The sequence below is a fragment of the Chaetodon auriga genome, chromosome 21 (genome assembly GCF_051107435.1).
Source record: "Chaetodon auriga isolate fChaAug3 chromosome 21, fChaAug3.hap1, whole genome shotgun sequence".
Taxonomy (NCBI): Eukaryota; Metazoa; Chordata; class Actinopteri; order Chaetodontiformes; family Chaetodontidae; genus Chaetodon; species Chaetodon auriga.
The window spans coordinates 22,205,749-22,222,298 of NC_135094.1; the positions used below are offsets into that span (position 1 = coordinate 22,205,749).

Genomic DNA, 16,550 nt, shown 5'->3' on the forward strand with positions numbered 1-16,550 from the left:
GACCTGAATGACCTGCAATTATCTAATGCTAAACTTGGACAAAACTGAAGTTATATTACTAGGCCCTAAACACCTTAGAAACTCACTTTCTGATGATATAGCAGATATGGATTCCACTGCGCTGGCCTCCAGCACCACTGTAAAGAATCTGGGAGTTATCTTTGATCAGGATATGTCCTTTAACTCCCATGTAAAACAAATTTCAAGGACTGCCTTTTTTTCCCCCATGTAATATTGCAAAAATCAGGCACATCCTGTCTCAAAATGATGCAGAAAAACTAGTCCATGTATTCATAAATTCCAGGTTGAATGACTGCAATTCCTTACTATCAAGCTGCCCAAATTCGTTGCTAAATATTCTCCAGTTGCTCCAGAATGCTGCCGCACACGTTCTGACAAAAATGAGGAAGAGAGATCATACTTCTCCGATATTGGCCACTGCACTGGCTCCCTGTAAAATTCAGAATAGAATTTAAAATCCCACTCTTTACTTACATAGCCATAAATAGTCAGGAACTATCTTATCTTATCTTAAAGAGCTCATAGTATCTTATTACCCAACTAGAACACTGCATTCGCAAAATACATGCTTACTTATGGTTCCTAAAGTCTCCAAAAGCAGAATGGGAGTCAGAGCCTTTAGCTATCAAGCTTCTCTCCTGTGGAACCATCTTCCAGTCTTTGTCCAGGAGGCAGACACCATCTCTTCATTTAAGAGTAAGCTTAACACTTTCGTTTTTGATAAAGCTTATAGTTAGGGCTGGCTCAGGCTTGCCTTGGACAGGCCCTTAGTTATGCTGCTATAGGATTAGACTGTCGGGGGACCTCAAAAGATACATCGAGGCCCTCTGTTCTTCTCTCCCTCTCCATCTGCATGCTTTCATGTAAAGTAGACTTAACACTTTCCTCTCATACTCAGAGCTGTGTTTAACGCAAGGCATCCTACCAAGGAATGTTACTAACTTAGGTTCTTCCCCAGAGTCTTTGTGCTTTGTCATCTTGCAGATTCCCATGGATAATGGCTGAACCTGGATTGTGGATTATAGCTACGTCTCCTGCCATGGCTCTGCCTGACATTCACTGCAACTGCTCCTACTGTTAGTCATACTTCCATCCATAGTGCTGTATTATTACATATATCACATACATAAATATATCATATTCATATATACTATTCTATATGTACTACATATTGTTAAGAGTCTATTATTTGAGCTGTCACTGTTACTGTGATTGCATTTCTGTCTGTCTCTTTCTGTCTCTCTCTCTGTTTCCCTCTGTCTCTCCCTGTCTCTCTCAGTCCCTCTCTCTCTCTAACCCAACCGGTCGAGGCAGATGGCTGCCTGTCCACAGCATGGTTCTGCCTGAGGTTTCTACCTGTTAAAAGGAAGTTTTTCCTCACCAGTGTCGCCAAGTGCTTGCTCATGAGGGAATTGTTGGGTCTCTGGAGATAAAGAGTATGCCCTGTACCAGCTCTTTTTGGAAAGTGTCCCGAGACAACTTCCGTTGTGATTTGGCGCTATATAAATCAAAATTGAGTTGAACTGAATTTTTTTTCTAATGTAGATGTTGATCCAAAAACCTGTTTATAATTGGTTGCAACATGACATTATGACAGTACCTATCATTTTTAATGAATACTTTTAGGATTTTGAAGAGTTCAACCTGTGACCAGTGCACTGTCAGCTGCTGCATACTTACATTGGTTACTGAGTGACTGAATAACTCCTATTTGCATTTGTTTGGAAAGATGTGTACTTGGATAGAAGACTTGCTCCAACACAATGCAAATAGAAGAATGCAAACATAATGCCGAATGGAATACGGCTGTGGCCTAACACACACAGTCACACAGTGCAGGGATCCGTTCCAGAGCATGCCTAAGAGCAGCAGTTTGAAGTATTCACCACAGAGGATTTACAGCATCTCCTGCCTGGAACAAAGAATTAATGGCAGCCTTCACAGTGCTACCTCTGACACTCTCCATTGGAGAGAAGAGAGAAGTCTGTTTAGACTTACATTTTTGTGCTTTAACATACACATATGTATTTGACACAATATCAGCCATGATACATCATACGTATTACATCACAAATCGCATGCAAATGTTTGATTAGCTTTTGACACAGATCCTCACTCTCTTTCTGTAGGTTTTCAGGGTTGAAAACTGCTCTTTTTACAAATCTGCAGATTTTTGTTCCTTCTTTCCTCTTTATTAATTGATCATTAATCAATACTTGCATGAATAACACAAGGCAAATGTTTTGCATTTAATACACATTTTGAATGGTCGGCAAATTAGACTCCTGTCTGATAGTGCTGTAGCTAAATTTAAGGATATGATCCCATCAGCATTTAATTCAATACCATGTCTCAATACAACAGAAGACTTTAGTCCCTCCCAAATTGACTACCTTGTGGTAGTGCTACAGGTTCATTGCGTATGACACTTGATCCAGGGGTTTTAGCCAACTTAAGACCTATATCTAACCTCCCCTTTCTCTCAAAAAGTCTTGAGAAAGCAGTTGCTAATCAGCTGTGTGACTTTCTACACAACAATTATTTGTGGATTTACAGTCAGGATTTAGACTGGATCATAGCACAGAGACAGCACTGGTTAAAGTTACAAATGACCTTCTAATTGCATCAGACAAAGGACTTGTCTCTGTTCTAGTCTTATTAGATCTTAGTGCTGTATTCAACACCATTGACCATGGTGTCCTGTTGCAAAGACTGGAACACTTAATTGGCATTAAGGGAACTGCAATAAGTTGGTTTAAATACTACTTTTCAGATCACTCTCTTATTCAATCAGATCACTGTCTTATTCAGCCTTAGTGCTGCATTCGGCACCGTCGTGACATATGTCTGGAACATCTAAGAAACACAAACGAGGATATTCAACAAACTCCACACCTTTGAGTTATTGATACCCAGCAACACCCTAGGCAGCAACACTCAAGACAGAAATGGCTCCGCCTGAACGATTGGCCATCCAAACACAAGAAAAGCAATCTAGTGTATGCAGTCCAATTCAGTGGGGAATGCACCGACTTGCACAGGGGAAACTAAGCAACCAATAACCAAAAAACTCCTCAGGTCAAGACCCAGCAGTTTACCCTACACGTGAAAGATATGGGACACTCATTTGAGGATAATGCACAAGTTTCGAATAGGGAGGAAAGATCGATTGAAAGAGGAGTGAAGGAGGCTATTTTTCTGAAAATCGATAAACAATCCCTGAATTGTGGGCTACAACACCTCTTATCCCTCACCAACAATGCTGTCCTTTCAATCATATCTAATATTTCAGACTCAAAGATCCATCCTATCAGTACCTCAGAAATCAGAAGAACCAGAAATCAGAAAAAGCTTTATTGCCGAGTACGATTTTACACATACGAGGAATTTGTTTTGGTGAAGTTGGTGTATGACACATCCACTAAAAGTAAGCTATTAAAGAAGTACAACATACAACAATATAAATACACAGTCTGTTTTTTTATTCAGAATACAAAGAGCAGTACAGCTGGCAGTGATACAGTACGAAAAAACAAATGTTCACAAAGGTGCAAATGAGAACATGGAAATCCAAGCTAAGCGTTAATGTAACGCATAGAGTTATGGCAAAGTCAGTGTGACAAGTAGAGGCAGAGGTGAGGCTGAGTTCTTCCTGTGGTCTACAACCATCTCCACTGTCTTTAGAGTGTTGAGCTCTAGGTTGTTTTGGTTGCACCATTTCACCAGATGGTCAACCTCCCACCTGTAGACGGACTCGTCAACATCAGAGATGAGTCCGATGAGGGTGGTGTCATCCGGAAACTTCAGGAGCTTGACGGACTGGTGACTGGAGGTGCAGCTGTTTGTATACAGGGAGAAGAGCAGAGGAGAAAGAACGCAGCCCTGGGGGATCCAGTGCTGATGGTCTTTAAGTCAGAGGCGTGTTTCCCCAGCTTCACGCACTGTTTCCTGTCAGACAGGAAGTCTGTAATCCACCTGCAGGTGGAGTCAGGCACGCTCAACTTGGAGAGCTTCTCGTGAAGCAGAGTTGGGATGATGGTGTTAAAAGCAGAGCTGAAATCCACAAACAGGATCCTGGCGTAGGTTCCTGCGGAGTCCAGGTGCTGGAGGATGAAGTGGAGGGCCAAGTTGACTGCATCGTCTACAGACCTGTTGGCTCTGTAGGCAAACTGCAAGGGGTCCAGGAGAGGGTTGGTGATGTCCTTGAGGTGTGAGAGCACAAGGTGTTCAAAGGACTTCATGACCACAGAGGTCAGGGTGATGGGTCTGAAGTCATTAAGTCCTGTGGTCCTTGGCTTCTTGGGAACAGGGATGATGGTTGAGGACTTGAAGCAAGCTGGCATGTGACATGCCTCCAGTGAGGTGATAAACATGTCTGTGAACACTGGAGACAGCTGATCAGCGTAGTGCTTCAAGGAGGATGGGGAGACAGAATCTGGTCCATCTACTTTCCGGGGGTTCTGTCTTCTGAAGAGTTTGGGGGGGGGGGGGGACCTTTAAGGTGGGCATTGGTGGAGATGACTGGAGCTGGAGCTGTTGGGAGGTGTCGTGGGGGATGGTTGCTGGACTGTCCATTTGTCTTTCAAAGCGGCAGTACAACTCGTTCAGGTCATAGGCTAGATGTCGGTTGTTGTATGGGGGGGATTTAGGCCTGTAGTTGGTGATCTGCTTGAGCCCTTTGCAGACAGAGGCACAGTCGTTAGCTGAGAACTGGTGTTGGTGCTTCTCAGAGTACAGTCGTTTAGCCTCTTGCACCCCCTTGCTAAACTTGTATTTCGCCTCTTTGAATCTGTCTTTGTCCCTACTCCTGGGTTTGTCATTGTTGTAACTCACCCTGGTGCGTGATGGAACACAGCAGTCCTCACAGAAGCTGATGTAGGACGTCACAGCCTCCATGTTCTCATCCAGACTGTTGGTAGCAGTCCTGAACACATCCCAGTCAGTCCAAAACACGCCTGGAGATCCTCCACAGCCTCACTGGTCCACTTCCTTGATGTCCTCACTACAGGTTTGCAGAGCTTTAGTTTCTGCCTGTACGCAGGAATCAGGTGGACCATGACGTGGTCAGAGTGGCCCAGTGCAGCACGGGGGACGGCGTGATAAGCATCCCTGACGGTGGTGTAACAGTGATCCAGAATATTCTCTTCACTGGTCGGGCATTTAATAAACTGTCTGTATTTAGGGAGTTCGTGAGTGAAGTTACCTTTGTTAAAATCACCAAGGACAATAACTAAAGAGTCGGGGTTGGTCCGCTCCACACACACTATCTGGTCGGCGAGCATGCTACCACGTTGGCCTGCGGCGGGATGTAAACGCTGACCAGAATGAATGAAGCAAACTCACGGGGTGAATAAAAAGGCTTACAGTTAATGACAAAAGATTCCAGGTCAGGAAAACAGTCCTGTTGGATCACTGTCACGTTGCACCAACAACTGTTGATGTAGAAACAGATTCCTCCACCTTTAGTTTTGTTGGAAAGTTCCATGTCTCTGTCCGCACGGTGGAGTTGGAAGACTGCCAGCTGCAGCCTGCCAGCTAACTCTAATGCCCCTGTAGCACTTGGAATGGAACACAACGAATATAACCAGTCTGCACATACCCATCTCCCGATGGCACTTTAACATATGACACCCTGAGTTTGACAATTGTATTAAAAAGGGGCACCTGTTCTCGAAATAAATGATTCCCCAAAGTCATCATTAGCTCTTCTGTGGGAAACAGGAAAGGCATTATTTTTCCTTCTCTGTTTAGAAAAACCAAGGTTGTGTGCTCAGTCCCCTGCTCTTTACCCTGCTGACCCAGAACTGTGCACCACACTACAGCACCAAAGAGCTCAAAAAATTAGCGTATGATGCAACAATGATGAGACTAACTACAAGAACGAGGGAAACCAATTGGCCATGTGGTGCAAAGATAACATCTCTCTCTAAATGTGGGGAAAGCAAAGGAGATTGTTATTGACTTCTGGATGAACCCACACCCAGCATCCCCTACTGACCATCAACGGTTCTACTGTGTGTACATATCTTCAAGAATCTCTCCTGGACAAACAACACTGCATCACTGATCAAGAGAGCCCAGCAGTGTCTCTGTTTGCTCCGCAAATGAAAGATAGCAAGAGCCCCGGCACCCATCATGTCCCTTTCTACCAAGGCGCCATTGAAAGAATCGTAACCAGCTGCATCATTATGTGGTATGGGGAACTGCACTGCCTCAAACCACAAGATTCTGCAGCGCATAGTGAATACAGCTGGAAAGATCATTGATGCCCAACTCCCTTCCCTCGGCATCGTAGTTGACTCAATCCATCCCTCACACAGCCTTTTCAGCCTACTGCCACCTGGGAAAAGGTACTGGAGCCTCTGTGCATGCTGTTTGTTTGGTTTGCGGAAGTTGTAAGGACAAACGGAGGCACACCGCTGGCTGAGAAAACATCTGTCCGTGGATTATTATCGTGTTTTGGACCTAAAATCTTTCCTGCAGTGGATCTGCTGGACCTTTGTCGATGTTATCAGTCCGTTTTTGTCGACATGTTATCAATCTGTGGATTACTGAGAGACATCACCGGCTACAGGTACGATGGCGGTGTGTGAGTCCTGCCTTCCCGCCCTCTCGAAACTACGGGAGAGCATCTCTGGTCTGCGGGCCGACCTCAAGCAGAGGGACAAGAACCTCCTGGACTTCTCCACTGTTGCCACGGCCCGGGCGAAACTTATCACCTACCTGAGGGCATCTGGCGCTGGTGACCGGTACATGGCGGCCATGAACAACACCACCCTGCCGCGGACCGGCTCGATCACCACCGGAACTCTGGCACCAGCACTGGGTGAGTCCCGCTGGCACCGACAGGGAGCCAAGCTCAAGGCATCACCACCTTCCACTTCCTGCCTTCGCCCTGCGGAGTCGCAGTGCTTCACTGGGGAGGATGGGGTGGAGGGTCCAGTAAGCTCAACTCCACTCAGGCCGAGGGAACCCTGGTCGGTGGTGCACCGGGGCGCTGGAGCTCGGCCATCTCCTCCTCCACCACCTCCAGAGCTGCCACTGGACAACAGGTTCGACATCTTGAGCCTGCAGGATTTCCCTCCCGTCGGTGCCCGGTCCAGCTCGCTGCCAGGACCTGTCCACCCAGCTGCCCGTGGCTCTCACCAGCCCAGGAAGTGGGATCCGCCAGTCCAGCATGGTTCCTCCCCCCCAGCTCGGCCCAGAGCAACCATGTCGTGACCCCAGCAGGCTCCATCTCGCCCCCGCCGCACCTCCAGGGAGCCAGTGATGCAGCGCACTCGCCCCTCGGTGCTGGTGGTGGGGACCTCCATGGTCAGGCACATGGCAGTGCTCGGTGGCTCGACCTTCTGCCACCCTGGAGCCCGCGTCATGGAGGTTGCATCCGCCGCTCTTCAGCTGTGTGCACAGCACAGCCCGGCCTCCACACTGGTCCTCAACGACGTGAAATACCAGCAGTCTGAGGTCCTGAAGAAGGATTTCGTGAAAACAAATCTTTTATCATAAACGATTTAATTTTAGACAAAAAGCTAGATGGTATTCTCCTTACAGAGACGTGGCTTGGCACCGATGCACCTGTTGTTCTCATTGAGGCTTCCCCACCAAATTTTAACTTTTTATTCTCTACTAGGGGGGGCAAAAAAGGAGGCAGAACTGCATCCATCACAAGAATTACAATGTCTGCAAATGCCATTAACCATTAAGGCAATTACGAAATAATATTTTTGTAGATATTTTCAACCGGCCATCAGAAGTATTTTCAACTTTATTACTGATGCCGAAGTTTTGCCATACGATCATCAACTTCTTTGGACCAAAATCCCGCAGCCAGCCTCAACCTATTTGTCTGGGTCAAATAGCCACCGAAAGCGCCACTCCTCTTCTGTTACCAACACAGCCCCTGAAATATCTCTGTCCAATGTTGGCTCTCAACACCGTTGGCTCAACTGGTTCTTCCCGTTGCACCACAGTGCAGATCGGAACGAGTGACAGCCGGGGTCCATTTGGGTCAGTTTCGGACAGTCTGTCATTGGAGCACCACTGGCACAGAAGTAGGCATCTTCCATGCTACATTTGATAAGAGTTGGTGTCGTAGGCTATGCCAATCTCAATTGTCATTAGACTTGCTTAGTCATTAATTCGGTTCGCGTCCTCATTCTCTTCAAAACTACTTCTAACTATTGCCAAACTGATTAATTTTATTATCCTGTTACAGCTTCTTCATTCAGTTGTTTGTATTACATCATATAATCCATATAATTCATCCTATTATTCATTATTGATGTCCATTCTCATTATTATGGCAAATAAATAATACTTTTCACTTAAGCTGTTGCCAGACCTGTCCCTTTGAGCTGGAAATAGATGATCACTGTATTGAGACCTTACGCTTCAGATGATGAGACTGATCTACCATTAATTCATTAATTATTATTAAATAAGCATTAAAAAAAAGAATAAATATAATACTTCTGATCCGATTAAGGTTGGTGCCCCTTTCTATTTTAACGCAAACATTAACACACAACATTAACACACAAAGGTTTAATGACGTAATTCCCCTACACATAGTTAAAATATCAACTACTAGACACCAACCAGCTTTTACAAGTGGTTGCAGTTGCACTTGTCTTTGTCTAAGTTTTTGACTTTGACTATAAATAAGTTAAAAGAAAAAGTATAAATATGATAAAATTTTGATAAAACTATTTAAAAATCCTTCTCCTAAAATGCAGTAAAATTCGATTTGATAAATGATGCTAACCTAAAGTTAAAACAGTAATAAGTATCACATTTATTTGCAGTTTTTGTGATTAAATGTATAAATTAGGTAAAATAGCACATTGGGTTTATTATTTGAAGTGTTACAGAGACATGTAAATTTTTGATACTGTTTGTATTGTTACAATAATGTGTGTACTTTTTCTTTGTGTTTTTGTTCAAAGGTTTTTCACCTATTCACGATGTACTATAACCCAAACTAACAGCTAATGGTAAAAAAAAATGTATAGCAAATGAAACAAAGGTGCTGCCAAACTTAACTGCCAACTGCAAAATAAAAGAAGGAAAAACGCAGCAACTGTTTGGTCATTGAGTGGAACCCTGTTCAACCTCAGGTAGACAAATCAATCCCTTTCAAGTGGGGAAACTGCAAACTTCAAACTCCAAGAAGTTAAAGATAACTTGACAATGTTATAGCTCAGACTTAAAATGTTTGAAACACGACTCACTCATTTAACTCACTCATTCAAGTAGATCTGCAACTAAATCCATTGAGTGAATAAACCTAATTTATTTACGAAATAGAATATCCATGCTGATATTGTACAGAACGACAGAGGTCCTCTCTGCTCGCACTTCATGACATAGGTGGTCTTTCAGATAGCATGAAGTGATATCTACACTCCAATATTAATACTTAAAGGCAGAAGATCAAATCAACATTGTGAATAGTCCTAATTAGAGAAAGAATCATTCAGAAAATTCTATCTGACTATGGATACCATAAATGAGCTTTAAAATGAATGCTCTGAAGATACTTATACAAGCACAACAAACTGTCGAAGAATGATTCAAAACAGAGTCTGACTTTATGGAAAGACTTTTCTCGTCACTCGAAGAATGAATTTAAGAACAAATATAAAATTAGATGTAAACCATAGGATGATGGAAGTGTTCTACTTTAAAGAGTGAGTGAGTGAGTGAGTGAGTGAGTGAGTGAGTGTGTGTGTGTGTGTGTGTGTGTGTGTGTGTGTGTGTGTGTGTGTGTGTGTGTGTGTGTGAGTGAGTGAGTGAGTGAGTGAGTGAGTGAGTGAGTGAGTGAGTGTTATCACTTACTACTTATAGGTCTCTGACCGAACATATTCAAAAACATGGGAGACGCCCAGCTGGAACTGGTCTGCAATGGGAGTGACCCAGGGATTATTCTCTGCTTTGAACACCTGCTTGGGACCAGTCAGATCCAAATTACCTGCAGACAAAGAGACAATTGAACTGATCATGCCTCATCACCTGTTAATATGTGTAATACTGCCCTGTTCAAATTCACACAGTTACACACATTCACAACTGAATCTACTCAGTGTAATAACAGTCTGATCTGTTGGCAACTGGGTAGTATCACAGAAATCCCAGGATAAGTGCCTTCCAGCAGTTGTAATGCTGACGTCACAGATTTATTGTGCTTGATAAGGGATTGAACTACTGACCGTGTAGATATAAGCATGAGGAAATGCAATTTGTTAACTTAAAGGTCATATATATATATACATATACATACATATATGTGTGCGTGTGTGTGACACACACACACACACACACACACACACACATATATATATGAGATTTTGAGTAATGGTGTCTTGACTCCTCTGCAGTGCAAGTCATACTCCCTCTGTGACTGTTGAAATCTGGGCTTCTCTGTTCGTTGTTTTGGTTTGACTGACATAGGCCATGCCTTCCCTACCACACAGCATATTTAGATGACAGCGAACAAAACTATCACGTATTATTTGTCTGCAATTGTCTATCGAACTTTTCAAGGTGTGGCCTGATGTACTGTACATCATGGGTTACATCTCTTTAAAGCTAAACTGGACTCCAACCGAATTTGCAGCAGTTTGCAGATGGCAGCAGTCATGGCTGGGAGCAGCAGCTAACAGCTTCCACCTCTCACACACATTTTCTCCATGAACATTGTAGTTCATTTTTATTATTATTTGGCCATTTTTTGGCATCTATCTACTTCTGTACTGTTTTTATGGGTAGAGGCACAGACTCAAAGACTTTTGCTAGTGGGTTTATCCCTCACGCAGCTGCTTGGCAGTGACAAATGTTAATCCGCAGCCTCACACAGCCAGTGCGATAGGTGCTGTGCAGACAGAGGAAGCCCCAGAGACTGTGCAACAAAGCAGGACAGCTCATGCACTAGGCCGGGGAAAAAAACATCCATTGTTATCACCCTTGACCTTAAGGAGCGGGTGATGTTAATGCTGGAGAACACCTGGGCTGCCTTCTCCTTAGGCCCTAAGACATGACAGAGCCACAGTAAGAGCACATAAGTCACCACCCCTTTTAGCAGACATCAGAGGCCAAAGTAAATCTGCGTTAAATCCTACTAAGGGGCAAGGGAGTGTGACACTGGCCTGCATTTCTGCATGCCTTTCAGAAAATGCTTTGTCAGATTGTCAGATGGTAGCTAAACACCAATCTGTCACCAAACCCCCTGTGATGAGATAATAAAAGCACATGAGGCAAGGGACACGCAGCAGGATCCAGTCCCCTCTCTACACACCATTTATTTGGCTGTTTAACACACTCTAGTAGACAGAGCCCTACCACCCTGGATTGTACACACAACATCCTGAGAGAAGATAGGCCTCTCTAAACTTTTCCGTTCAGTGGCAAAGTTTGCAAATGCTGGCCTAATTCCTGATTTTTCCCCCCACCTGAGAGAGCTTGCCATAGGAGCTGTCACAGCTGGCCTGACAGCAGCTGCTGCAGGCATGGAGACTATGACGCACCCATGCCATTTTGGTCCAAGAGTTGATGGATCAGCAGAACAGGAGGAAGAATGTATCACATACGCTGCTACAAAGATTAACATTTTAAATTCAGTGATGAATATTGTCTGAACTGTATAAAACTGAAGGCACACTGGATAAGACAAACACAAAGCAAATAAAACCGAAATAGACATAGTGAACAGAAAGGCAAAAACCACCCCAGAAAAACTTAACTTCCACGGGTCAGCAGCACTTGCTGATCCCATTTCTGGCTCACCGACTGACTTGCCCTTCTCCATCATCAAAAAATAAAGTTTTATAGCTCAAACTTGCAACTGCAAGTGTAAAGTTACATAACTAATTACTCCCAATGAAAGTAAATCGCGGAAGAACTAATGAATACCTATGTCTAAATTCAGCTGGTAATATTCTAGTGGAATATGTAGAACAAGATTGTGTGGAGTAAATTGCTATGACAACACCCTGCCAGTTCAGTTTAAAACACAAAATTTCCAAAATGATCCCACTTTATCTTTAACATTTATTTGTTCTTTGATAATTGAACCCATGGGCAGTAGAGAAAAAAAATTAACTTGAGGTATGCCCTTCCTCTTGTCATATTGCATAGGCGTCTTCTGGAGCTGTGGAAGCTCTGAGAGGGACAGAAAAAGACTACACAAACTGATCAGGAGAGCTGGCTCTGTCCTGGACTGTCCTCTGGACACCATCAAGGAGGTGGATGGGATAACCAACAACCACTCTCACCCCCTGCATGAGACGGCGGGGGCCTTAAGCAGCTCCTTCAGCAAGCATAGTACCGTGTTGATGTTGTTTCACATCACAAACTTAAGTTTTGCACTACTCTGTTATTCAGATTTTAACATTTGCTCATGTCCATTACATCTGTGCAAATATCTTTGTATATTACATATTTTTTACTCTTATATTATTTTGAATGTGTAATAGTACAAAAAACACTGTATTTCATTGTCCATGTCTGACTTATGTGCAGTTAAAGATTTTTCTTTTTTCCATTGAGAAATTGAGCCATCCTTTCTCAAGGCAATAGTATTTATATATGTAATGTACGTATATATACAGTATATATAGTTGATTTTATTCTGTATCCTGTTTCTATTGTCTTTTTGTTCTTTTTCTTTGGCTCTCTTTTATTCTTGCTGTCTGTCACAACTTAATTTCCGCGGAGTGGGATTAATAAAGTTTTATCTTATTTTATCTGTTTCACACCATTAACATCTTTATCATGAATGGTTGGGATGTTGGTCAACTCAGCCACCACATTCTAATTAGGAGGAATCTCTGATGCAGCAGGTGTCCTGGGTATCTTAGGTATTTCCTCAGAGTCAGGTGATGGCTTACCTCACAGACTATGAGGTGGGTTGCAAGTGAAATAATGACTTTTCTGACTCATCCCGAGTTGCAAAATCCTCTCACATCAATATTTCATAAAAATTACAACTAAAACCTTAATTCCAAAGGAATTTTGAGGAACCGCAAGGCCCATCCTCTCCTAGGCAGCTATCTTGGGGAGGCGTCCCACATAATTCCCTTTAGTGCTGTTTAAATTACAAAGTGGCTTTCAAAATTTCACTTTCACTGTCTCTGTCCCTCACCTCTGTCTGTTTCTGTCTCTTTCTCTCTTTATTCCGTTGTTATTGTTGATTGATGTTTAGCTCTTTTTGGTAGTTGGACCTCCCTCTCGGTTAACTGCTATGACCTACAGTTCCTGAATGCTGGCGTCTTTTTTGAGTGGAAATGTATTTCTTTATAATTATTATTACTTCACCATTTTCTGGTATCTATCTACTTATGTATGTTTTTTTTTTTTTTTGAAAGTATTTTGGGTATTGCTAACCATTTGTCTGTAATTGTTTATCAAACTGTTGAAGGGGTGGCCTGATATACTTAACAGGACATAACTCTTTAATGCTAAATTGGATTCCAGACAAATTTGAAAATATTTTACATACAGCCACATTGCACAAGTATACAATTCCACCCACAGGGGGCAGGATAGTAACATTAATAGCTGATATCTTATAATATATATTATATAATAATTGTATGTATTTTTTATTATAAAATAATAATATTATATATTAGAATACCCATACCCATAGTGGGCGATAGTGCACCACCCTCCTTAAGCCACATGAAAAAAAGAGAGAAAAGAGTTTACTTTGCTGGTCTAAGTCTTAATATTTTCTAAGAAGAATCGGGGGGAGACATTCCCCTTTATTTGTCACACACATGCACATGCAAGACACTGCACACAAGGTGAAATTTATCCTCCGCTTTTCACCATCCTGGTCGTCCCTCCTCCGCGGCAGACCAGGAGCGGTGGGCAGCCAGACCGGCGCCCAGGGACCCATCTTGTCGTCACCATTGGTCAGGTGGTGATCTTCTTGCATGTTTTTAGTGGGAGTATATTTTTATGGAGGATACCCCAGGTGAACACGGGGAGACCATGCAAACTCCACACAGAAAGGCCTTTTTCCTCAAGCAGCAGGCAGCGAGAATCGAATCCGGGACCTTCTTGCTGTGAGGCGACAGTGTTGCCACCGTGCCACCACCACCACCTTATTATTGTCCAATCAGCAGCCTGAATATTGCTGTGACATTCAGCAGCCTGAATGTCACTTTCCAACTAGAAGCCCCGCCCCTTTGGGGCGATTTCAGTCAGATTGAAAATCGCCCCAGGTGCTCTCATAGACTTACATGTTGAGATTATTTTTTTTTAAATTTATTTATTTTTTTTTAAATTTTGGGCCCTACAATTCATTTCTATGGGCTCCAGGAGGGCTTGTCCCAATGTGATTTTGTCATACGCACTGATGCGTGCTCGGACGATATGCACAGCACCCGAAAAAAAGAAAAAAGAAAAACGATATTCCCAGAGCGCGCACACGTCGGGACTCAGGAGACTGCATGATCGACATGGCTAGCAACTGCATGAGTGATGAGTGAGTGTATTATTAAATGGTGAGTTGTGTTATGTTGTACTCTCCAAATGTTGAATTGTAAATAGTTGTATTGATTGCATATTGCCAGCCAAATTCTGTATATACTGAATATGTTCTGGAAAGATTTGATTAGTTACAGTTTTGATGATAGTATAATTTGATTTGATTTGATTGTTGCCATGGCATCCATGATGCCTATAAATTGTAGACTGTGCTAACAGTGATTTCATGGGCAAACTAGCAGATGACAATGTATCTGTTGATGGCCACGGTGGAAGTGTTTTATTGTGGAACCTAATTTATTGTATTTGAGACATTTAACTTGACATAGCTATACAAAAATACTGTACAGTATGTACAATTCATGTCTGGTGTTGCCATGTAGCAGTTGAACAGGAAAACTAAATTAAACAAAACAATGTAACACTGTAAAGTTAGCTATCTGACTTTTATTTATTGTTATTTTACTCATTGAACGGGTCATCTTAGCCATCATCGCAACAGTTGCCCCCCCTGAGAAATTTGTCAGGAGCCACCAATGATACTTAGTTATACTTAGTTTTATCATTTAAGAAAATTCTTTTCTCTTTGTTCTCATTCTTATTCTTCTTTATTGTATATATTTTATGTTTATGTGTATGTTTAACCTACTGCTACAACAAAAGAATTGGGGAAATTGGGATCAATAAAGTCTAATCTCTTCAATTGTGCTGACTCGGATTTCCATGAGCATGTGTACGACATACTGAAGCGTGGCACCAATAGCCCAATCGTGTAGCCATTTGTATGACACCACCATACTATACATTAACTGTTTTATCTCTATAATGTAAGATTTCATGGTAAGGCAATTCAGCAAAGTTGTATAGATAGGGATGCTGAACACATCTGTAGCATTTGATACAATTTATCCCATTAGGTAGTGCTAAAAAATTAGAATAACTGCAGTTGAAGCAGCTTGCAGCTAGAAGCAGTTGCAGCAGGGCACAGCAGCAGCAGCTACCAGCTTCCAGCTCTTACATACGTTTGCTTCAGGAAGTGCATATTTAGTTACATTAACACCCTACAGTGGAAGTCCGCACCACTCCTGCCGGTAAACCGCTCTGGATTAGAACATATTTAAACCTGCTTTTTCATTTGAACTACCACAGCCAGTTGCCACTGGTATACAGATACTGAAAAAACAATGGTGTAAAACCAACGACCAGAGTGTAATTCTAGGTTTTAATAAATATTAGGTAGGTATTTCAGATTTGGACTCCTTCAAGACTTATCTGAGGTTGTGAGGCTGTGAGTGTGTGTGTGTTTGTGTGTGTAAGAGAGAGAGAGAGTGTGATTTAGCATATATAACGTGTGTGTATGCGTGGTCAGTACCAAGTTCAGGGGGCAGGACGGTCAGTCTATTGCCTTGGATGTGAAGCTCTTTGAGGTGAGCCAACTCTCCTATCTCTTTAGGCAATGAGATCAGATCATTATCCCTCAGACTCAACTGGACAGGAGGAAAAAAACAGAAGAAAAACAGAACATATTGTTTTAACACACAAGATAAGACACAGCAGCACAAAAGCAGCAATCATAATTTGGTTTAAGCAAAAGCCTCTGAGCAAATTCAGCCAGCCGTTTTAATTCAGCTGTTCCTAAAATATGTTACTATGGTAAAGCCTAAATCCACAATCTTCCCTGTTTCACTGCATCTACATTATAATGTAACACACCAAACATGAGACTTATTTTCTTTTTCTCCAGTTGTGGTATGTACTCAAGTTACCCCAGAGAGATTTCCTTGATAATCTCAAGGAAACCTTGATTACTGAAAACCTCATTGTGAATTTAAATTTCATAATTACAAAAGTCTATAGCCATAAAAGAATGTAGTTATAACAATTTAAGTTTTTTTTCTTAAAGCTTCAAGATTTGTGTCTTTTGCAGCTCTTAGTTTTTGTCTCTGTGACATGTCTCTACAAACACAATCAGCTCTATCAGAATAGATTAAAAGATAGTTCACAAATTCTGTACAGACAGGTTTAAAAAATACAAGTAG

At 42.4% G+C, this 16,550-nt stretch overlaps 1 protein-coding gene across 3 annotated transcripts in view; it reads right to left on the minus strand.

The window, feature by feature from the left end:
* rsu1 (Ras suppressor protein 1) overlaps positions 1-16,550 on the minus strand; it is a 95,687-nt gene that overhangs the window by 31,445 nt on the left and 47,692 nt on the right. For all 3 annotated transcript variants that reach the window (XM_076721409.1, XM_076721410.1, XM_076721411.1), the window contains exons 7-8: positions 15,884-15,998; positions 9,859-9,991 (exon numbers count right to left, since the gene is read on the minus strand). In XM_076721409.1, the coding sequence (XP_076577524.1) occupies positions 9,859-9,991; positions 15,884-15,998 (248 nt within the window). The remainder of the gene's footprint in view (positions 1-9,858; positions 9,992-15,883; positions 15,999-16,550) is intronic.